Raw genomic sequence first — 23,461 nt, forward strand, 5'->3', positions numbered from 1 at the left:
TGGAGCTGATAAAATGAACAGTGAGCGTAGAAACAAGGAGGTGGTCATAATGTTATGCCTGATCAGTGTACATACATGTATATGCATACACTCTCTCACAGAGACACACACCTAAAGGAAGGGGCGCATAAACAAAACAGCCATGCAACTTTGACCATTGACCTCAAAAATACAGCATATGGGCCCTTTAAAGTCCCGTAGGACACTCAATACTGCTAACAAAGCCAGACTGATGACACGCTGTTTTATTCTTATTTTCTGCAGATTGCAAAACCATTTGAAAGCGAGGCAATTTTTAATAATGCTTTAATTAAAGTCGTACAAAGAGAAAAAAAAATAAATCCATGGATGTGAAGATACTAACAAGATGTAATATCGGTATTCCAAACACACAGCCTACCAACACACGGTAGTGAATTATGATAAAACAATAAGAATTTAGGACACAGTTTCCTCAGAGTTGCATCAGACACCAGCTCCAGCCCATGGTTTATTATAACAATCATAAAAACAAAGCCAAGTGTACAGTCATCTTTTAGGATTTACTCTATTAAAAAAAAAAAAAATCTAGCATTTTCGCAAATACCTGATAGCTGAAATAATAGTAAAAGGCACAAACAAAATAAAACTGAAAAAAAATCAAGCAGATGATACTAAAATCTCAACCAAAAAAAAAACCCAACAAGCTGTTCCATCGTCTACTTGACCACAATCTGCATATAAATACATTTATAAATGGACTCGAGTCGCCAAAACTGGTGAATAAAAGTATGAAGAAATGAAAGTAATAGAGATACAAGCAGTTCGTTTTAAAAAGAAAAGAAAAAAAGGGAAAAAATTTCAGACGTGACGGAACAGCACACGGTAACCTTCTACAGCGGACAGTGGAAAGAAAAAAGGAACACTTCTTTTCATAAGAGCACAGTGTGGTGCAGTTTCATCCCCGATGCGTGATGGTGCCTGAGCTTTCAGGAATAAATACAAAAAACAAAACATTAAAACGTAAGTTTGACATCACTAAAAGCATCGAAAGGGTTTGTCTTGAGTACTTAAAAGACGTGGTTGAGCAGTGACTCCACACGCACACAAAGACACGCCAGGTTAAAGCTGATGGGACTAAAGCATGCTATGGTAACCACACGTCACACAGACAGTGCAAACCTTTAACCAGCCGGAAAATACTGTATTAGACACAAAAACTCGAGCTAGCATCTGAAAACGAAGATCTAGTCTTCTAATTGGTTTATTGGAAGGAAAAAGATTGAAACCGTTTGCTGCGAACACTGCAAACAAAGATCGCACTAAATTTGATGCCTGCGGTCATTTTAGTGTTTTGTTTAAATCCAAATGAGGGCATAACGGCTGGAGATGGTAATGGCTTTGCAGAAAAAACAGGGAATTCAAAGACAAACTATGCGGTCAGCTAAATCCACGTCCAGGATTAGCGTAAAATGGGAACCCAAGTCTATTCGGAACTACGTTACAGCCAACGACAGCACACGGTAATCTAAAAGTACACGCCAGGGAGGAGGAAGAGGAGGGCTTCACAGCTAGTTCGAGGCACTACAAATCTGCTCAAGACAGCCTCTACTTACACTTTTGTTCATTTTGGGCATTCAGATTTCACCATTATGAAGAACAAAGGACTTCTGTCCAAAAGACAAACCAAAAAGAAAAAAAGGAAATCAAAAATTTAAAAACGGGCCGTCTTTGGAGATCCACTGAAATGCGAATGACGTACAAACGGGGCTTCAACACAGCTCAAGTATCACCCAACCGTACGGGGGATGTCTCTCCTCATCCCTAAACCACTTGCATCTCCTGAAGGTTAAACAGTCCCAGGTCTCGAGTCTTGCGCGTACGTCTGACAGTCTGTTTCATCTCCACTCGCTTTACCACTCTGCGTCTCCGATGGCTTTGGAGAAGACGTAATCGCGTCCGTTCAGGTTCATGATGCCGTCTTTCAGGTGGAATTTCCATTTGTTCTTACTTCTGTGAATCTGGAAAAAGAAAAATGAAAAATTTTACCATCGCAGGGCTGAAAGATTCATTGTTTTTATATCCAAATTCACAATTTTAAAGAACGCAATTTTCAAATCAAGCTGCGATTTTTATTACATATTTCTATATGATAATACATCAAGTATATTTTAGCTTCAAATTAAAAAAATAAATTAGACTAATAACACAGAGCATGTCAACTGCCTGTAGAGGTGCTTGACCAATCAGAAGCAACAGAACACCACGTTCTGCATGTGTGACATCACAACCATCACAACTGTTAGTCTGACACACTGTTCAAGCTTCATGCCAGAAAAAGTGGATATTCTGCTATTTTTAGAAATAAAAAAAAAAAAATATTAACAAAAAAAAAAGGCCTGGAAATTAATTTTTAAATCGCAATATTGGTCAAAAAATTGCAATTGGGGATTTTCCAATAATGTTTTATGTTCAGGACCCCACAGAGCAGGTACTATTTGGGTGGTGGATCATTCTCAGCACTGCAGTAACACTGACGTGGTGGTGGTGTGTTAGTGTGTGTTGTGCTAGTCTGAGTGGATCAGACACAGCAGTGCTGCTGGAGTTTTTAAACACCTCAGTGTCACTACTGGACTGAGAATAGTCCACCAACCAAAAATATCCAGCCAACAGTGTCCTGTGGGCAGCGTCCTGTGACCACTGATGAAGGACTGGAGGATGACCAACACAAACTGTGCAGCAGCAGATGAGCTATCGTCTCTGACTTTACATCTACAAGGTGGACCGACAAGGTAGGAGTGTCTAATGGAGTGGACAGTGAGTGGACACAGTGTTTAAAAACTCCAGCAGCACTGCTGTGTCTCATCCACTCGCATCAGAGCAACACACACTGACACACCACCCCAATAATACCTGCTCTGTGAGGGTCCATGGGGGTCCTGACCACTGAAGAACAGGATAAAGTATGCAGAGAAACAGATGGACTACAGTCTGTAACTGTAGAACTACAAGTGTGTTCCTATATGATCAGTAAAGCTGATAAAGGGAACAGTGAGTGTAGAAACAAGGAGGTGGTTTTAATGTTATGGCTGATCAGTGTATATTCTTCATTTTAAGAACACTGCCAGGTTGCGTTCCTCTTTCCCATCCTGTAGCTGAGCCCCTTATTCATGCATTTATTACTTCCTCTCCTGACTACTGCAATGCTGTTCTTTATGAGCTTCCTGTCTGTGGTCTGAAGAAGCTGCAGTAAGTCCAGAACTCAGCTGCTAGGGCTCTTAAACACACCAGACCATGAAAACGTAACTCCCACTCAAATGTTTACACTGGCTCCCTGTCCATATACACTATAAAATACTTCCCTTGGTTTTTAATGTCGTGATATAGTCTGGCACCTCCTCTCCTTTCTGCTCTTGTTCATACATATTCACCTTCACGCTCTCTCTAGTCATCTGACACCCACCTGTCCCACCCTGCACTTTAGACAACAGGGCTTTTAGTAGGGATGGACCGATATGGGAATTCTGTTTCGATCCCGATATCCAAGATTTTCCAACACAAACGACAAGCTATATTACTAGAACAGCCTTCCTGCATCTCTGCAATATTGCAGATTTAAGAAATACACTGTCTCTACAAGATGCAGAGAAAGCTAGTTCATGCATTTATTACCCCGAGGCCAGATTACTGTAATGCCCTGCTGTCTAGATGTTCCAGCAAAAGCCTTAACAAGCTTCAGTTAGTCCAGAGCGCTGCAGCCAGAGTCCTCACAAGAACCAGAATGTTTGACCATATCAGCCCAGTTTTATCAAACCCACATTGGTTGCCAGTCGACAGGAGCAACAGCAAAAGTTTCCGGATGCCCTTGTCTCAACAGCTGCCGACGAGAGAAAATGATACGCATGAAGTCTCAGGTTTCATTACAGCAGAAAAAGCTGCCGTTGTAGAACAATCCTGAAACTCAAGCTTTCACACTGATTCACATGGTTTCAGCCCGGTCTCCCCGGCACAGCAGGCAGTTCTGAAACTTAAGCCCTAGACAACGCAGTCAAGAACAGCTACATTAAAAACATAGAAGGGAGAGAATTAGAGTGATTAATGTATTAAATCAAATAATTTGGTTTGATGTGATTCAGTCTCAAAAAGCTCCTCTAAAAGCTCCCACACAGAAAGTTATTACATGAAATGGTTATTAATACACTGCCTGATGTCAGACAATGTTTTACTACAGTTTTGTGATATTCATTCATGGTGGAGGGATACATGCAGGGTGTTCCAAGGCAAAGTAATTCCAAAGAAAATTGATTTTTTTCAAATTTTCCACTATTTCATCAATATTCCATAGAAAAGCTCAGACACATGTAGGTTCACTGGTGTTTTTTGAAATAAATAAATAAATAAATAAATAGTTTATATTTGTGTTGTAGACATGGTGACCCCTGGTTCCCATCACCACCACTGTAAAGAAATCTGCGACAGTAACTTTCTCTACCAACTGTCACACCAAACCACTCAATGAATTTGTTTACATGGCACAAACAGAATTATGCAAAAATTGAGCTAACAAGCTAGTTAAAAGCTCTTACACTTACTAGACCTCAAGCTCTAGATGTCATTCACTCAATACAAGCTATAGTCTACACAGGTTTGGGTTAGTTGTTAGGAATAGAAAACAATGGCGGCAGCTCTATGCAGGACTCTTTACCGAGTCACTGTAAAACTTATACATATAACCTTAGATGTCATGTGAATCATAAATAATGTCTCTTACAAGCTGCAAATCTGTATTTAAGCTACAACAGCCAAAAAATTTCACTTGGCGCCAACATACTACTAAAATATCACAGGGCCGCTAGTAGAAATTATCATACAGGTGTTTTCTCGTATTTGACCAAGTTTTGACATTTATGGCCTAAACTGAAGGTCCAGCTCTAATAGTTATGGTTCTCCACTTCAATATGCTAATCACATGATATGTAAACATATAATATACATAACCAGCTAATAATTACAATACAATAATTACAAATTAAAAGTAAAACTCAGGCGATTCAGATCGGACTGATGAAGTTAACGCATCCTCACCTTGTCGTACTGACACACCACCACATTCTCAGTATCAAACAGCTCCTGGTCCTCCTCATCGCTTACATCATCTCCACTGTTTAGCGGTTCCTGTAGTGACAAAGGTGATTTACATTTAACACAGATTCTTATAAAAGCAGTGCGTCCCAATCCCAGTCTGTGCTCTGCTCATTCTGTGCCCTCTCTGCACTCAATTTAATTCAGTCGATAATTACTAGGTGGCAAAAGTAACCAAATGACACTAAAAAAGGGCCAAGAAAAGGGAAAAAATTTAAAGCTGAGACATCAAAAGTTCTTCTTTATATCCCAGATGTGGAGCTCTAGTGCAAAGTGCACAAGTGAGGCAAAAACAAGGCAGCAAACATTTCAGTCAGCAGACTTTTCTCAGTGCTACATAAACAGAATCAGGGTAAATAAGATCTCCAGTCACATCTGCACCCAATCACACAGGTGCTGCGTGTCCTACCAACCAATGACTGCCCCTCTTTCTTATGGTACCTCATCAATGATGGACCCTTAGAATTAAGCCAATAACCAGCAAATTTACTTTAAGGCTCTGTTTGGTGTGTATGAGTCATTCCATTACATTGTGCCCTATGTAGTTATTTTTTTATTTGACCTACACACCAAAGTTCAAACATCTTTACAGGAGTAATTGCATTTTAGGCAGTTTAAAGATCTGCAGACATTCTGGCTAAGCCTGGGCCCCCACCTAACAATTATTTGCCCCATTTTAAGCTTGATTTGCCTGTTGTGACAATCTGAGGTGATTGTCCAGGTCGGGAGCTCCATAGGAAGAGACTGATCACACAGATGATCTGGTACTGCGAGAGGAGAAACGCCCTCAGATCGAGCTCTGAAGTGATCAGAGACCCTCCAATATCAAACATGTTTGATATTTACAAATCAAAATGTTTACAAGTCCAGTAGCGTGAGAAGATCAGAAATTTACTCAACAAGTGATTCAAAGAGCCAATCAGAGAGCTAGAAGCATGCAGAGAAAGGAGAAGAGAACAGCGGAGAGGAGACAGAAGAGCTGCATGTGAAACGAGCAGAAAAAGGCTGTTATGTTTTTAATGTTTGATCCAAACGTCAGGTCACTCTTTACAATTTCAGCTCAGCTCCCTGCTTGTAGTGAAATATTTTTCCAGCTCTCACTGTGATTTCAGCGCTTCACCACATAATCCCCTATTTGTTCTTTCACTGAGCAGAAAAGCACAAACAGGTCCAGTAAGTTTATCTTTGTGTTATCTTTGGGTTGAGTTCTTATTCGTAGCCCAAACTTGTTTGTGTGTTTTACTCTCTCTTTGCCCTGTCGTCTACTGAGCGTCCTCACGACAAAAAGACATGAAATTCTGTGACAAACTGGTAAATTTATGATGCTCTCTGTTTTAGAAATCTTAAGATTTAAGAAGTTGTGGAGTGTATGCCCAGCCTAATTTTGACACTGGAGTATCTGTTGAGTTATTGACCAGATACTTAGTTAACTGTGAAGAAAACGTAAAAATTAGTGATGAAAAGGTGATCATGCATCACAGTTATGTATAAAACTCAGCATCACAAAGGAATTTAGCAGCACACACACACAGAGACACACACACACACACACACACACACACACACACACAGCGCGCGCGCGTATCAAAACTTTTCTTACAGGACAACAGCCAATGGAAGGCCTTTGGTCACTGCTGCTAGGTTTTCATGCCTGATCAGTGTGACTAACAGATGCTGCCCCTTCAGATGAGCTAAAGCTAAGCTTCTGCCCAACTATCTCTGACTTCTCAATCGTGTTCTTGACAGCGTGCTCAGGTTAAGGAACATATTTCGTTGCAGCAAACTTTGCGTCCACCTCTAAAAGCTCCCTCACAAAAAGTCATTACATGAAATGATTGTGAATATGCTGCCATAAGAATACGTTTTATGATCGTTTTGAGAAGATTTCAGAGGTGAGAGGTACATGCAAGCAGCTGTGCGGCAAAGAAAAACTTTTCATATTTTCCACTATTTTACCATCCTCAACATTCCATATAAAACTCAGAAGACACGTGTAGGTTCACTGGTGGTTTTGAATAGTAAACAAAATGGCTATACTTGTGTTAGTCATGGTGACCCCTGGTTCCCATCACCACCACTGTAAAGAGTCTCTACAAATCAACCATTTCACACCAAACCACTCTGAAAGACTGTTTACAGTGCAGAAATTTTGAAAAGACAGTGGCATTTCCCCTTTTTCAGCATTTGACGGTTTGTCTGTATATTATCTCCTTGACTTTCCATGATACACCACAAGGAAAATCCAAACAGCAGTTTCAGTATACACACCTCCTCCACCTGGCCATCCTCCCCACCATCTTTATCCTTGTCTTCATCTTCGTCCTCATCGTACTCATCCTCCTCCTCTTCATCCTCCTCGGAGGACGTGTCTCCGGCGCCATCCACCTGCAGCATCATGGGGGGCTGCTGCTGGGCAGCCTGCTGTGCCTGCGTTTGCGGCTGTGGTGCTGGCTGCTGCTGCTCAGGCTGCGCTTGGGACGACGGCTGAGGCTGGCCTTGGGCCTGGACCTGCGCAGCTCCCTGACCCGCCTGAGTAGCCATGGCTGCCTGCATGACCTGAAACAAATATAGTTAAATATATTGTAAATGTTGCTAAGTATTTTTTTTATTTATTATTATTTATAGAGCACATTTAAAAAAAGTTGACCAGAATAAACAGTAAACAGTGTAAAAACAGTAAAAACTAAACCACTGTCAGGGGGTCTTAAGGTATCAAAGCTAAAGAGCCCATGTCATGTCTCCACCTATTCAGCCTACAGATGTTTAAACCTGCTCACTCACAATGAAATTAGAAGCAGTGGGTTTTTTTTTCCACCCCAAGGGCTTTTTAATTGAGAATACAGGGCACCCAATCAGAACAGAGCTCGCTTATACACAGTCTTAAAGTAACTAACAAAACCAGCCTGTTTATTTTTAAGAGATAGAGAAGTTGGAAAATGGTAATGTAGAAATTAATTGACAAAATTTGCTACATAACACTACACAAATGGTGGACTTCTGAACGTAATACTTTAAGGCCTTAACACCACTTCAAATGGAATGTAAGACAAAATGCCATTTTGCCTCGTCTTCACTCAAAAATCTTCAAAATGTACAACCGCCAACACAGTATCGTCATAGAGAACACATGTACATGCAAGCATAATTATCTTTTACATGTAGTTTTCCTTTTTTCTTAAACCACTGTAAGTGATTTTTTTGTATCTGCAATTCTGCTGACTACTTCGTTGTCTTTTAAAACCTGGAGTAATACCAGATCTGGTCCCATCAGTCTGCAGCTTTATGACTAATCACCACCAGAAAGTGAGCTACCAGAATAATTTTCCTGACTGACAATATCAGATCTGTAGAGTTGTTCAAGGAACTTTATTAGGTCCCACGTGATTTTTGTGCTAAAGTTGAGTGTTAGCAAGATGAAAATGAAACAAATGTTTGAAATATGACAAAATATGGCTTAAAAAAAAAAAATCACTCATCAGACCAATATTAGAACTGGATGGGCGTGGCCTAATTATACAAGCAAACTTGTTAAATGTTGGCAAAATTCCAGCAATAGATGGAGGTGGAAATGTGAGATGCTCACCTGAGCATTCTGCTGCACTTTGCCCCCTGCGAGGACGATCTGCTGGGGCTGGATGATCACCCCTGTCTGCTGAGGGAGGGCGCCCTGCAGAGGAGCCAGGACCTAAAACACACATTGGCACAAAGCAAAGTGTCCTCACAGTGTTCTCCGTCAGCTATATTAACAGTTAGCTTAGAAATAAAACCCCTCCTTGCAGAAATTACCTTAAAGAAATAAAGCCTTTATTCCAAACAGCCATTGGTTATCACTGGTTAATCTATTCACTTCTGTCCAATCACAAGGTGGTTTCTGTTTCTCTATATTCATTATATTAATATTATATATTAACATCATATTCTGTTAAGTTTGCTTGTGTTATTGTTTGCTATCCGGTGTCGACCAGAGGAGGATGGGTTTGTCTTTTGAGTCATGGTTCCTCTCAAGGTTTCTTCCTCCTTGCCACTGCTGCTCTTTAAACTTTTCCTGAAGTTCTTCACACTCACCCACACCCCTCATTTAGAATTTTTCTACTGTTTAAAGATCCTGGCATAGAAGGGAACCAAAAAGTGGGTATTTCTTTTAATTCAACTTCTGTTTTTAAGAATGGATGCAAAACAATGTCAAAATGGTGCCATCTTATTTAAATAAGTGTGAGTTGAAAGTATTCAAAAGTATCTGGAATCTGGAGTATAGAGTTGTAGATGCACTGAAATTAAAACATTTGGTTTTCAGACAAAAGAGAACAGTTATAAGTGTCAAAGTCTAAGACTTCACAAATAATTTGAATGATTATGAAAGTGTGATTAAAACAGCCATTCTCTGTAGTCAAGAACACTGAATTCCGTAGCACATACTGTACAGAATGTTGCTAATAATTTTGGTAGGTTTATTTTATGCAGACTTTTTGCCAGTTTTGGTTTTCGGCCAAGTGCATTTTTTTGGCTGAATTTTTACTTTGGTGTGATACTAAACTGTTCACCACCAACATTATAGTAAACTAAAACCATCAAAAAACTAGTAGCAAAAAAAAATAAACTGCAGTTCTCAAAAACATCAAAAACAGCTAAACGTTCACTGCAAACCTAAGTAAAAACAGAACTGCTGTGTAAAAGCCTTTAGTTTCAAGTTTTTCAGTGGTTAAATGAGAGTTTAGATGTGGAATTCTTTGTTGGTCTTTAAGAAAAGCTGGAGCCATGCTAAGCTCCGTCTGCTCTGTTAACTTGAACACAACACACTTAAATTCCTGCTATCACAACGTTCATCATAACGGTAAAAACTAAAACTGAAACAATCAAAACGTCAAAACTATTACTTTTCAGAAAATAAAACAACTGATAATACACCCTGAAAACTAACAAACTAAACTGAAATCAAAACCAAAACAAAAAAAACTGAAGAAAAACTAATACATTTCAAAACTAACAACGCTGTTTGCCACTTCTTAGTATTGAATTTCTATATAATTTGCAACACTATTTTCTTGTGTTTAAAGAGCAAGGTTATGGAGTGATGACCACTGTATTCAGAGTGTTTCTGATGCTTCTCCAGTAGATCCGTGTGGAGTGCGGCAGTGTGTGTGAGAGTTTACAGCTGTACCATGAAAACAAGTTAATCTCCTTCAGCAGTTGTCGCCAACTGTGCGTTTTATTGCTAATGACTCTGAAATTACGCTTTGGTCATTTTATTAAGCGCTTTACTGCCATAAATTGTACGACCAGCTGGGAAACGACCACTTCAGCTCCAGACTATGATGTATGCTGTTCTAGTTATTTGATTAGACATAAAGTATAAACACTGAAAATTGCTATAGCGCTGTAGCACATGAAGGGAAAGACCTGACCTTCACACGGCACCATATGCTAGATCAGGTGTTCTGCTTTATGAGAAGAATGAGCATAAAATTAATTTATGCTGTATACAGATTAAATTGATTTTGCTCTCCCTGAACTATAAAAAAGCCGTAGTGCTGTAGGTCTTGGCCTAAATGCATGCAGTAAGGAAAAATTCTGGTTTTCGCGAAACAGAGATTATAGATACACATTTTGTGGCGCAGGTAATAAATAAAACTGCTATATGTGTGTTGGAGTCATGGCGACTCCCGGTTCCCATCACCACCACTGTAAAGAAATCTCAGTCAATCATGCTCTTGGCAGCGTTCTCACATTAAGGCACTCATATTGCATTATAGAAAGTATGTAATATGCCAACTTAATTGCCAATTGCAAGCAAATCCATCAGCTCTGTTAAAACTTGAAAGGGAATCCTACCAACATTTCAAAATTTCTGCATAATTAAACAGTTAAGATGTAAACAGGGTCAGAGTGGTTTGGTGTGAAATGCTCAAAATTGTTCCCAGTGGTGTTGATAGGAACCAGACGTCCACCTCCAAAAGCTCCCTCACAAAGATATCACCTGAAATGTTATGAATTCACTGCCTGATGTCTGAGACACTGTTTTATGATAGTTTTGAGAAGATTTTGACCTTAAAATCCGTTCACGGTGGAGGGACACAAGACGCAGGGCGTTGTGATGCAAAATAGTCTCCAAAGAAAACTAAGTTTTCCACTATTTTCCCATCAACATTCCACATAAAACTCACGTGTAGGTTCACTGGTGGTTTTGGACAGTAAATAAAATGTCTGTGTGTTGTAGTCATGTCAAACCTTGGTTCCTATCACCACCACTGTAAAGAAATCTGAACCATTTCACACTAAACTAGGGATGCACCGATACAATATTAGGATCGGATATCGGTCCCGATATTAACAAAATTAGCTGGATTGGGTATCGGACAATTAGGCCGATCCATGGGACCGATCCTTTCACTTTAATTTGTTTGCGATGCGTGCTACGCCATACGTCAGAAGCATGTGTGCAGCGTGCCGGTAGACTTGACCTACAAACAGGAACAACATGAAGCGAGCCAAAGAGTCAGCTGTGTGGAGGTATTTCACGCTTGCTACGCCAACAAGTTCGGCGGCGACGTGCAATATCTGCAAAACAAATGTTGCAAGGGGTAGTGGTAGCGCTGCAAAATACAATGCAACGAATTTAATTAAGCACCTCCAAAAGTACCACGGTAAAGAGCACGCCGAGTTCACAACGTTACAGTCAAATAAACAAAAAGAAGCAGGAGACGATATGACAAAACAGTTAACTTTGGCGGACGCACTGCAAAGACGTGAAAAATTCCCAACCGACAGCGTGAAGGCGACAAAAATAACAGCGAAAGTTCTGGAATTCATCGTTTTGGATGCGTAACCCATGTCGGTGGTCGAAGATGAAGGCTTTCGTCGCCTGCTTGAACACCTGGAACCAAGGTATAATTTACCGTCACGAAAATATTTTTCCGAGACCGCTCTGCCAGAACTGTACAAGAAAGCGTGTGGACACATCAGAACAGTTAAAAGATGTCAAAGTAATGAGCTTCACAACAGATATCTGGAGCTCAAACGTGTGCCCTATGTCACTTTTAAGCTTAACTGTCCACTGATTAGACACAAGTTTCACGCCTCACAGTGCGATGCTCCAAGCAAAAAACTTTAATGGATCACACACACACCAGCGACTCGATTTCGACTGCCATCAGGGAAATGATTGATCAGTGGCATATTCCCTTGAACAAAGTGCACGTCATTCTGAGGGACAATGCTAGCAAACATGAATAAGGCGATGGACAACATGGGAGTGCGTAGCTTAGGCTGCTTTGCTCATACATTGCAGCTCGTAATTAACGAGGGACTACTGTCACAACGGAGTGCGAGTGATGCCATTGCAAGCAGCAGGCAGATTGTGGGACATTTTAAACATTCTCCACTCGCACATTCACGGCTACATGATATCCAGCTCCAGATGCAAATGCAACCTAAACGCCTGCAACAAGACATCAAGACAAGATGGAATAGCACCTACTTTATGATAGAGAGTCTTCTGGAACAGAAGCGAGTCCTTTGTGCTTACGCTGCTGACCGTGACCTGCCCTACGACACTGACTGCTAACCAGTGGGCCTTGCTAGAAAAAACTAACACTGTTCTAGCACCATTTTGAAGAGCTAACTAGGAAAGTAAGCTCATCCACCTCCTCCACCGCTGATGTCATTCCAGCTGTCACTGCCCTCAAATGCATCCTGGCTAAGGAAGACGAGGCAGATACCGGCATTAAAACAATGAAAAAGACCCTGCTGCAAGCTGTCAACAAACGCTTCGGCACTGTGGAAGATGAACCTGCCTACGCTCTTGCTACCTTGCTGGAACCGAGATATTAAGACAGGTAAGATTCTAAACTTATTACATTATAGAATCTTTCTCTTTCTACAGCACCACTAAGAGTACCTTGCAAATTTCAATGCAATAAGATGCCATAATGTGCATTAAAAGTTTGTATTAGAAAATATTAAATTATATATCCTTTTTATACATACTTCATGTCTATATTACTTTGATCAGCCTTAGGTTTTATTGTTACATCCAAGAATTTAGTGTCACAATGAGGTGTGCATTTTAACCAGTGTTTTATATATTTAACTAATGTTTTATTTCAGTGTCAGATATTTTACAAGTGCAGAGTCTGCAAAGTGTGCAAAAGATGCACTAACAAAGGAACTTGAGGAAGAAGTCTTGAGGAGCAGCACAGCTGGAGCATTGGAGACTTCAGAGCCACCAGAAAAGTCCCCTCAGGTGGAAGCAGCAGCAGCACCAGACAAGAGCAGCTTTATGAAAGAATTGGACCAAATTCTGGAGGAGTGTGAGGATCCTGGTGCAGCAAGCAGCTCAAGCCCTGCTGTTGATCTTCATAGATTTTTTACTGAGAAAACAATCACTGCCTCAGACAGTCCATACCAGTACTGGAGAGTCAAAGATCCGTTACCTTGTCTTGCTGCCACTGCCACAAAATATCCCTGTGCCCCCTGCACTAGTGCAGAAAGTGAGAGACTGTTCAGCACAGTTTCCAACATTGTGGATGAGAAAAGAAACAGACTTACAGCAGAGAGAGCAGAAATGCTTGTTTTCATGAGAAAGAACATGCCATTGCTGCTTAAGTGATCATTCAGGGCAACCACAGGCTGCGAGTGGTGTGAGACCGCACTAAGTGTTTACATGTTCACAATGTTTGATTACTGCTTGTTTGTTTGACGAAGTAACTTATTTATTCTGAAGTTTAGCTGCTAGATTTTATTTTGAATTACTGTTTACACTAAATATTTAAAAATAAGATGGATTACTGTCTGTGTGTTTGACAAAGTGAAGCTACTTATTTTCAGTTTTGGCTGATATATTTTATTTATTTCAATATATTTTAAGAAGTTTGACTCCTTTTTTATTTTGAATTTGAATGCTGTGTCAAGGTCCTGCACAATTGTTTTTTATTTTAGTGACAAATAAATAGCAATTTAGTACATTTATATCTATGTGTTAATTTGTTATATTTTGTTTTACAAAGTTAGTAAAGTAATGTTTAAGTTAATCCTTATGCCTTAAGTCTCTCCCACATGGTGAGGTATACGGTTTATTAATTCAACAATGGTATCAGATATCAAACGATATGTAAAGTTTATGTATCGGTATCGGAACTGCAAAAGTTGGATCGGTGCATCCCTACACTAAACCACTCTGAATCACTTTACAATTTACATCTCAAACACACAATTATGCATAGATGTTGGAAAAAATGTAATACTGGAATTCCCCTTTAATGCATTTGTTCTTCCGGTAATCATACGGCAGCTCAGTAAGTTCAGCAAATTTGTGGTTGTCATCTTTAATCTGCCCACAAAACTGTAATTAATCTAGTAAGAGGCATTTAAAACAGATGTTTCTACAACAATCTCACCTGTTACACATAATAAATGTGGTATTAATGCAGGACATCACCCAACATGTTTAAATGTTGTGTTCATGTGTGTAAATTCTAGTGTCTTGCTGTGTTTTGAACAAAATAAAATCAAATGAACAAATATGTAAAGGAGTTTTTACTGTCACTGGGGGCTGTTACCATGGTAACTCAAATAGGCACAGGGTCAATAAATGCCATGGTTTTGTTGTACCTGCTGAATGACTGGGGCCTGAACTCCACCCGGCTGCATCTGGGGCAGGACCTGCTGCTGGACCATAATGGGCTGTTGAGGCTGGATGAGGTACTGAGCTCCATTAGCGGCCCTCACCACCTGCAGGATCTGACCTGAACACCAAACACAAACACATCACTTAATCCACCGTAATCTGCAGCTCAACAATCCAATTACTCCGATGGAGACGCTAATCACGAAGACCTCTGTCCAGTCAGACCTACTGAAAACGACTCGAGATTCAGAATGGTTGAAAAAAAATGAGAATGACCTCCATCAGTGCAAATCCAGTTAGAATTATGTAATACTATAGTACTACCACAGTATAGTACCATTTCAGATACAAGCACATGGTTCTTACCCTGACTGGTGATGATCTGCTGGTAGGGTCCAACACCAGCCACTCCTGTAGGCAATGCCAGGGTCGCCGCTGAGGCAGCTGCACTCTATTAATACAATAACACACTTCATAAATTAAGGCCAGACAACATCAGTTACACTCACAAATGCAGAAAGCAGAATTTGCTTAGTCCCATCATATGAAATCCACTAAATGAGCTACTGAGGCTACAAGCTACTGATAGTTTCTAACTAGAGCTGTTCCAATTAAGGATTTTCATTGATGCATCAAAAGGCCCAACTTTCATGTAAAAGTACACTAACAGACAAATACAACACTATAATAAATCTTTATCGTTATCACAAACATTATTAAGAGCTGCGATGAGAGATCAAATTAGCAGCGCCAGAGAGATGTCATTACGTTATCAACACACCGTTAAAAGCCTAATGAGTGATTCTCTGCTCTGGGACTGAATGCTGCTCTCCCACAAGTGACTTAACCATTAGGCTAAACATCCATTTACAAAAGACAAAGCAGCTTAATCTCTCCATCCTGAAATTCATGCCTGTATTTATACGAGTAGACTGCAAAATGAACTTGAGCTTGATGTTAATCTTAATGCAACACATACTATGTTGCGTAGCTGTGCTTCAAACTGTATCTACGTGACGCAGCTGGTGTGCAGGTGGCCTTCAGTCCTCCAAGGACACTCTGAAACGGACAGGGCAGCTCTAACACTCACAAAGGCTCCAAGGCTATACACAGCAGGTAAAAGTGGCCCAGACCTGATGTTTTTCTTCATATGCAGCACAGCTGTGTACTGTGCACAAGTGTGAACAGCAAAACACACTCAACCTGATCTTGAATTCTGATTTGGTTCACTTTCATATATGGTACTGAAATCCAATACGTATCCGCTATGCGACTCAGTCTGAACAGCCAGATTGGAATTCATATGACTTTTACATGAATCCAACTTTAAGTTCGTCATGATTTCGTGCTGCTGAGACCTCAAATATTCGGGCTGATGTTTCTGCACAAAAAATTAGAAGACGCTTAACGAAAATGCTTCGTGTTAGAAGAGATTCCGTAAGAACACTGCCAGAGCAAAGCAAGAGGAGAACGAGGCTGCAGTGCCAAAGAAAAGTTAAACATCTGAAAGCAAAGTTTAAAGAAACCGAAAACACAAACCAAAGTGGTCCTGGCTGAATAATGTGCCCTTTTCACAGTGAGCTTGAACACATTCTGGGTGATGAGCCCAGCTGTGAGCCATCAGAAACTTATTAGCTCTCGTGATGCTGGTGAAGATGATACTTTCGACTTCATTGTTTACCTCTGAATGAGGGCACCATGTGAAGCATTTTTGAGCATGCAGGTCAGTTTAGGAGCGTGATCTGTTCAGGCTAATATCGGATACAGATCACGTTAAGAAGATATTGTGAACAGGCCAACAAAAGAAAAAAAAATCTCATTTGAAGAGAAAACAGATTGGAGACATTTCTTTGGGGTGTGAACGCCGCCTAAGTGATTCCTGCACAAAACACTGCTGAACTCACTCCTGTTTTACAATAACCAGAGTATGGAAGCTGACGTGCTGCTGATGCACTCACCATGCCAGTAGCAGTCATGTGCTGCAGGATTTTGGGATCCTGTACAATCACCTGCTGCTGTGGAGCTGAAAGGAGAACAGCAGAAAGCACAAAAAAAGGAAGTCTGATAAGTTCAGGCAAATTTGATAGTGAAACAAAATCACTTTAACCAAGTGCTCGAAAAAACAGGGATGTTCTTACGGTTTTAAAATACACTGAACAAAAGTAAACACTTTTCTAAAACCACACAAAGAACAAGGTGGGTCGTGAAACAGAACACACATTAGTATCTGGTGTGACCATTTTCCTGTAGCAGTGACACATCTAAGAAAAAAATATCTTCAAATAATTACTGGATTATTTATTTACTTATTTTTTAAATCAAGCTGCAAAATGGGAGCAAAACCTGATGTGCTGCATTTATATTTGGGACCAGTATATATTATACGCTTGCAGATAATCAAAGAAATTCAGCAGAGTAGTTAAAAATCTTCCTCATTACTATAATTAATCTTAAAAACAAACAATTTTCATAATGCTCTTAACAGCTACGCATCACTAATTTTCCCTCGAAGGAATCCCCGCTGTGTATTAGCTCAAGTTTTAGGAGAGTCTCGAGTAGTGCAGGATCAAGTCAACACACACCCAAAAATGGCAGATAAATCTGTTTAAGCCATAGCAATGCAAACTCAAACTCCTGAACTTCAGAGTTTCACAAAGTAGAAATGGCTGAGCCAGTCGCAAATCCGGCAGAGCGCATGAGTAGGGGTGGATAATATGAACTCAAATATATCACTATTTCATATAATTCACACAATAAGATATGAAAAAAGTAAATGAATAACAGTAATTTACGACTAATAATATTAAAATAACAGATACCATTTTCTCTTCTTATTATTAAACACTTTTTATAAGCCCTCTGTGTAAAAATGACAAGGCTCATTCTTACCTTACAGAAAAAGGCCAGATATTTACAGCTACTGTAATACCTATTTTTACTTTTATAGCTAGACACCTTCCACCTCTAACGACTGCTGCATCACCACTAGAACGTGAACTCTGATACATGGATTCAGCAAAACTAACTGACCAACAAACATGTAAATGCAAGCATGTAAATAACATTAAGCATCAGATGCAGGCAGACCACATCAGTCAGCAAACACCTGAGTGCACCGTGAGTGCGTGTGGTCCTGACCTTGCTGGGCTGGAGGCAGAAGGACCTGCTGTGGCTGGCTGGGCTGCTGAGTCTGCTGAACCTGCTGGACCTGCTGCTGCACCTGGAGAGCTCCCTGCTCCTCCGTGTGGAAGCCGTCCACGGCCTTCGACTGCACCAGCTTACTCTCCCACAGCTGCAGCACACCAGAGAAGATTTAACATCGATTACGCAGGTCACATAACTCCTAACAGGCTTCTAGTGTTTTCCCTAGACATGGCATCAGTTGTTGATGGCTCACTGCCTTTTCTTTGTCTTTTTTCCCCCCACTTAAGTCACAATAAATGCAATTCAAACACTGTAGAGAAAGCAATTATTATAATTATGTGGTCAGTAGCAGGAAGAACTACTTCCAAGTTAGGGCTTTTGGAGTCACACTACCCACCAGAGTGTCATTTATACTTTCCAATTAAATATTACATGCAATTGCTTGGTTTAAATTATTTTTGCACTACAACAAATAGGAATAAATATAACCACAATAACTAACACTAATCATCAAAATGAAGCGGAATCAATAAGACAAACTAATCATTAAGATCTCTTGACCCCAGTAGCCCTTTGTAATCTTTATAAGATTCATATTTTTGTGCTATAAAGATATTTGACTGTTTACTTTCTCTGTGTGCAGGTTTACGCATCCTGATATAGTTTAGTTTTACAGTAATTAGAAATTGTTGAATGTCCTATTACACTGAAAGTCTGCCACTTTCAATTTGAAGTTTAAACTTAACCCACAGATTGAAGAGTCTATTAATCACTCTAATAACCCACCGCAGGACAGCGAGTAACACAGAAAGCTGCTTCAAACAAGAATCTCTCATCGCTCCTCAAAGTATGGCTAAAGACTACCGTATTAAAAGGGAATTCCACTGATTTTAGTAAATGTTTGCATGGCATAATTAAGTGGTTAAGACGTAAACAAAATCATTCAGAGCGTTTTGGTGTGAAATGCAGTCAGAACTGCTCAGTGGTGGTTATAGGAACCAGACGTCCACCTCTAAAAGCTCCCTCACAGAAAGTTACTATATGAAATGGTTATGAATTCACTGCCTGATGTCTGAGACACTGTTTTATGAAAGTTTTGAGAAGATTTTGACCTTAAAATTTATTCATGGTGGAGGGATACATAATATGCAGGGCGCTGTGAAGCAAAATAGTCCCCAAAGAAAACATATTATTTCAGATTTTCCACTATTTTCCATCATCAACATTCCATATGGAACTCAGAAGACTCGTGTAAGTTCACTGGTGGTTTTGGATAGTAAATAAAATGTCTATATTTGTGTTGTAGTCATGGTGACCCCTGGTTCCTATCACCACCACTGTGAAGAAATCTGAACTATTTCACACCAAAACACTCTGAATCACTGTTTACATCTCATCACTGAACTATGCAGTAATTTGAGAAATCAGTGGAATTCCTTTTAGTTAACCTCCAAGCTTCTCCTACTGTAGCCTATTGTTATTAGGCTGGTCAACATTAAGCAGTATTTTGTATCTAAGTGTGAAGCAAGTTCCAGCTCACGTTTTGTTTGGGAAGAAGTTCCCAAAGATGTATCAATCAGGAATTTGTCCCATTTTGGCCCTAGCTGTGCCCTAGTTAAAGAGGCAGCAGTAACGTTTGGCTCCCAGCAGGTAACAAAAAGAGGAGAAATATAAACAGGAGGGCTGCGCAAAAGCAAACAAACAAACACTACAAACTGAACTGCAGAAAAGAACTGTTACTGATCAGCAGCAGACACTGAAATTACTGACTGGACCATACAGTAATTTATATGGCAGGCAGCTTCTAAATCTAGAATAAGCAAAAAACGTTTTACAAACTATCAGGTGATGCTTCAGAACACTAGGATTAGATCTAGAATCAGGATTACGCTCTGACTACAGATTGACATTAGACTTAAGTACTATTCAGACAGGTTTCATGGGGAAGTAGCGTAATGCAATTACTCAGTCATGTCAGGACTGGCTTCTTCCATGTCAATAAAAATTCAGATGGCATTTACCTGCCATAAAACAAACTACAGATAAAACCCCAGGTTATATTAAAATTGCAGAAATAATCCTGGGTGATGTTAATCCCATGATAAAACAAACTGTAGAATTACTCCAGATTATGTTAATCCTGCGACAGAAACAAACGGCAGAAACAATCTCAGGTTATATTAATCCTGTGCTATAAAAATAAAACATACAAATCTCACAAGGTTATATTAATCCCAAGACATAATGGGTTATGCTAACCCTGCTATAGAAACAAATCATAGAAATAATCCTAGATTATAATCCCATGCTATAAAACAAGCCATAGAATGACCCCCAAATTATGTTAATCCTGCAATAGACAAAAAATATAGAAATAATCCTAGGTAATATTAATCATGTGCTATAACTTCGAAATGTCCCCAGGTTATATTAATCCCATGCTATAAAACAAGGCATAGAATGATGGCCAAGTTATGCTAATTCTGTGACACAAACACATCATAGAAATAATCCCATGTTATAATCCCATGCTACAAAACAAGACAAAGAATAACCCCCAAATTATGTTAATCCTGCAATAGAAAAAAAAAAATGTAGAAATAATCCCAGGTAATATTAACCCTGTGCTATAACTCAAACCTTCAAAATAACCCCAGGTTATATTAATCCCATGCAATAAAACAAGCCATAGAACGATGGCCAGTTTGTGTTAATTCTGCGATAAAAAGAAATCAGAAATAATCCCAGGTTATATTAATCCTGTGCTATCTTTCAAACCTTCGAAATAACCAAAGGTTATATTAGCCTCATGCTACAAAACAAGCCATAGAATGACGGGCGAGGTTCTGCTAACCCTGCGATACAAACAAGTTATAGAAATAATCCCAGGTTGTATTAATCCTGTGCTATAATTCTAACCTTCAAAATAACCAGAGATTATATTGATCTCATGCTAAAAAACAAGCCATAGAATGACAGCCAGGTCATGCTAATCCTGCGATACAAACAAGTCATAGAAATAATCCCAGGTTATATTACTCCCTGGCTATAACACCAATAGAAGAAATGATCCCAAATCACATTAATCCTGTGCTATAAAACGAGCTGTATAAATAACCCCAGGTAATATTAAACCTTAAGTCTTAACTATGTAGATGGTTGGGGTGAACTTACTGACTGAATTTAATGTTCAGATCCTATTTTCTGCTTGTGAGCAGCTGAACACACTGCTTAAGCACACTCTGCTACCCATCTGTAATTCACATCTGGATTTCTCACACTGTGTAAATCAGTCATATACATTACAGATGTCAGTAAGTTACATTTACCTCACTATGGAAAACAGAACATCTAAAACATGTACTAGATAGTAGATATTAAGATGAATGATGTAAGCCTGAGTCATGAACAGGGATTGAGTGGACAATATAAAGTGTCACCAGCTCATTTACCGTTTTGAGCTCCATGAGAACCTGCTCGTCCACGCCTTCATCCAGGAAGAGCTCTCGCACTTCATTGATCACATCTTCCATCACACTTCTATAGAGTTTAGGCTGGAAGAAGAAGCAAGAACAGATGAACGCACCACTGGAGCGGCCTGCTTTCAACAGATCAGATTTAACTGACAAAATATAATAAAAATAAAATACAGCAATACAAAGATGGCTCTTTAGTAAAGGGAATGGTTCTTGACTTCTGTATAGAACTATTTCATGCTTAAATAGTTCTTTGCATGGCAAAATGGTTCTTCAAACTGATGGATAATGTGCTGTATATGGTTCTATACAGAACCTTTTTGTATATGGTTTTACATAGCACCAAAAAAGTTTTTTTTTTCTTGACATCATAACAGAACCCTTTTTGGTACCATATATAACCATTTTCAAAAAGGCATCAACACATTCATCAATCTGAAAAACCATTTCACTATGCAGAGAATCATTTAAGCACTCAGACAGTTCTAAATAGAACCACTCCCTGTACTAAAGAACCCTTGAACCACCTTTAAGAGTGCAAAACCCTTTTTGGTGCTATACAGAACCATTCTCCATCTGAGGAACCATTTTACCATATAAAAAACATTTAAGCATGCAAATGGTTCTAAACAGAACGATTTACTAAAGAACCATCTTGTTAAAGAGTATATTAAGCATTAGAAGAAACGTGAGGGCTTTACAAGTAAAAATAAGGCAAAATAAGAGAAAAATAAGACAGGGAAGTGACAAAGGAGTGCAACGAGGCACTGTTTTCGCCGTGTCCAGTCCCCGGTGTCCAGTCTCCCTCTCCCCCTCCCTCCTCCTGCTATTTAAAGCTCCGGTGGTGACGTGGCGCGGAGCTGCGCCTTCCCATCCCGGCCTGGGTGGATATTAGGGCGGCTGCGGGGCCGTATATAACCGGGCTGCTCGGGGAGGAGGGTCAGAGGAGCGGAGGAGCGAACTCCAGCACGGACGGCTTCTGTCCGTCTGCTTTGCTTTCCCTATTTAGTGCCTTCTTTGGGTTGAGAACTGGGTGGAGGGGGGGTTAATGTATTAATGTAATGTATAAATGTGCAAAAGCAATGCCACAATAAATATATAAAAACATCCGTAAATCCATGTTATTGCGTCCATAACAAACAGCTCTAGAGGAAGCTGGAAGCTGAGAATCCACGCCGACAGACAGCCAATGCATACGACTACAGCGCTAATAACAATAGTAGTAATAATAATAATGGTAACACTAATAGTGATAATAATATAGTAATAATGCTGCTACTGCGTCAAATAGAGGCCTGGACACTTTTATTAGAGGGAAGGCCGAGCTTGGGTTACGTTGGTTTCCTATTCGCCAGCTTCTTGTTCGACTTTTCCCGTTCCACCTTAAATGGTGCGGCAGTTACATTCGAGTGCCTGAGGCGCCCGACTGTAACTGCTACACCATTTAAGGTGGAATGAAGAAATTCGAACAAGAAGCTGGCGAATAAACAAGCTGCTTTTTGACCGTTTTCCGGGCACTTTTCTTGCCCCCCAGGACCCTTCCCGTTCCCTCCCGCTCCCGGTTCTGCTCCTTACCACCGGGTTAGAGTTAGCCGAGCTCGCCATTACCGCGGGCGGAGCGCCAGACACGCCGAGCGCGCGCCCCGCTGCAGCTCTGATTAAACCCTCAAACCCCGAGCGGCCGCGCGCATACAGGTGTGTAGGTGAGGCCGCGCGCTGTCCGGTGGTGTGTGAACACGGTAGTATTAGGATTGTGTGAGGAGCTGATGGTGAGATTGCTGATGTTGTTGCTATGCGGGTCCGGGCCCTGTCCCCCGCCGTCCCGCCGCCGATCGCCCTGCTCCTTTATACACATACACCGACCTGCTGCGCATGCGCCGGCTAGAGAGTGCGGCCGCGTCACGGTATCGCGAGAAAAGAAGACACAAGAACCCGGATGGTGAAATGCGGCTAGGGGGAAAAAAACAGAGATCAAATAGATCATCACACATAACAACAAAGTAAAAAAGAATAAAATATAAAATGATGGAAGATCATATAAGCAATAAGAATGTGGTGAAATAATTACACATTAAGAAAGTCATAATAATAATAACAA

The 23,461-nt window shown here is 40.2% G+C and overlaps 1 protein-coding gene across 3 annotated transcripts; it reads right to left on the reverse strand.

Moving 5' to 3' along the window:
- Positions 1-289: 289 nt before the first annotated feature.
- gtf2a1 (general transcription factor IIA, 1) lies at positions 290-23,220 on the reverse strand. Of its 3 annotated transcripts, none has more exons than XM_036582444.1 (10): positions 22,939-23,220; positions 21,340-21,441; positions 17,882-18,035; positions 16,702-16,766; positions 15,110-15,194; positions 14,728-14,861; positions 8,705-8,806; positions 7,390-7,677; positions 5,065-5,154; positions 290-2,000 (listed from the first exon to the last, which is right to left on the reverse strand). In XM_036582444.1, exons 1-10 carry the CDS (start codon positions 22,966-22,968, stop codon positions 1,893-1,895), a joined length of 1,158 nt encoding a protein of 385 aa, XP_036438337.1. In that variant the 5' UTR covers positions 22,969-23,220; the 3' UTR covers positions 290-1,892. The 3 variants fall into 3 exon arrangements, with proteins under 3 accessions (XP_036438337.1, XP_036438339.1, XP_036438338.1); XM_036582446.1 differs by lacking the exon at positions 22,939-23,220 and adding an exon at positions 22,065-22,083; XM_036582445.1 differs by lacking the exon at positions 290-2,000 and adding an exon at positions 2,890-3,856.
- Between the last annotated feature and the right edge of the window lie 241 nt (positions 23,221-23,461).

Source organism: Colossoma macropomum, unplaced genomic scaffold, assembly GCF_904425465.1.
Source record: "Colossoma macropomum unplaced genomic scaffold, Colossoma_macropomum, whole genome shotgun sequence".
NCBI lineage: Eukaryota > Metazoa > Chordata > Actinopteri > Characiformes > Serrasalmidae > Colossoma > Colossoma macropomum.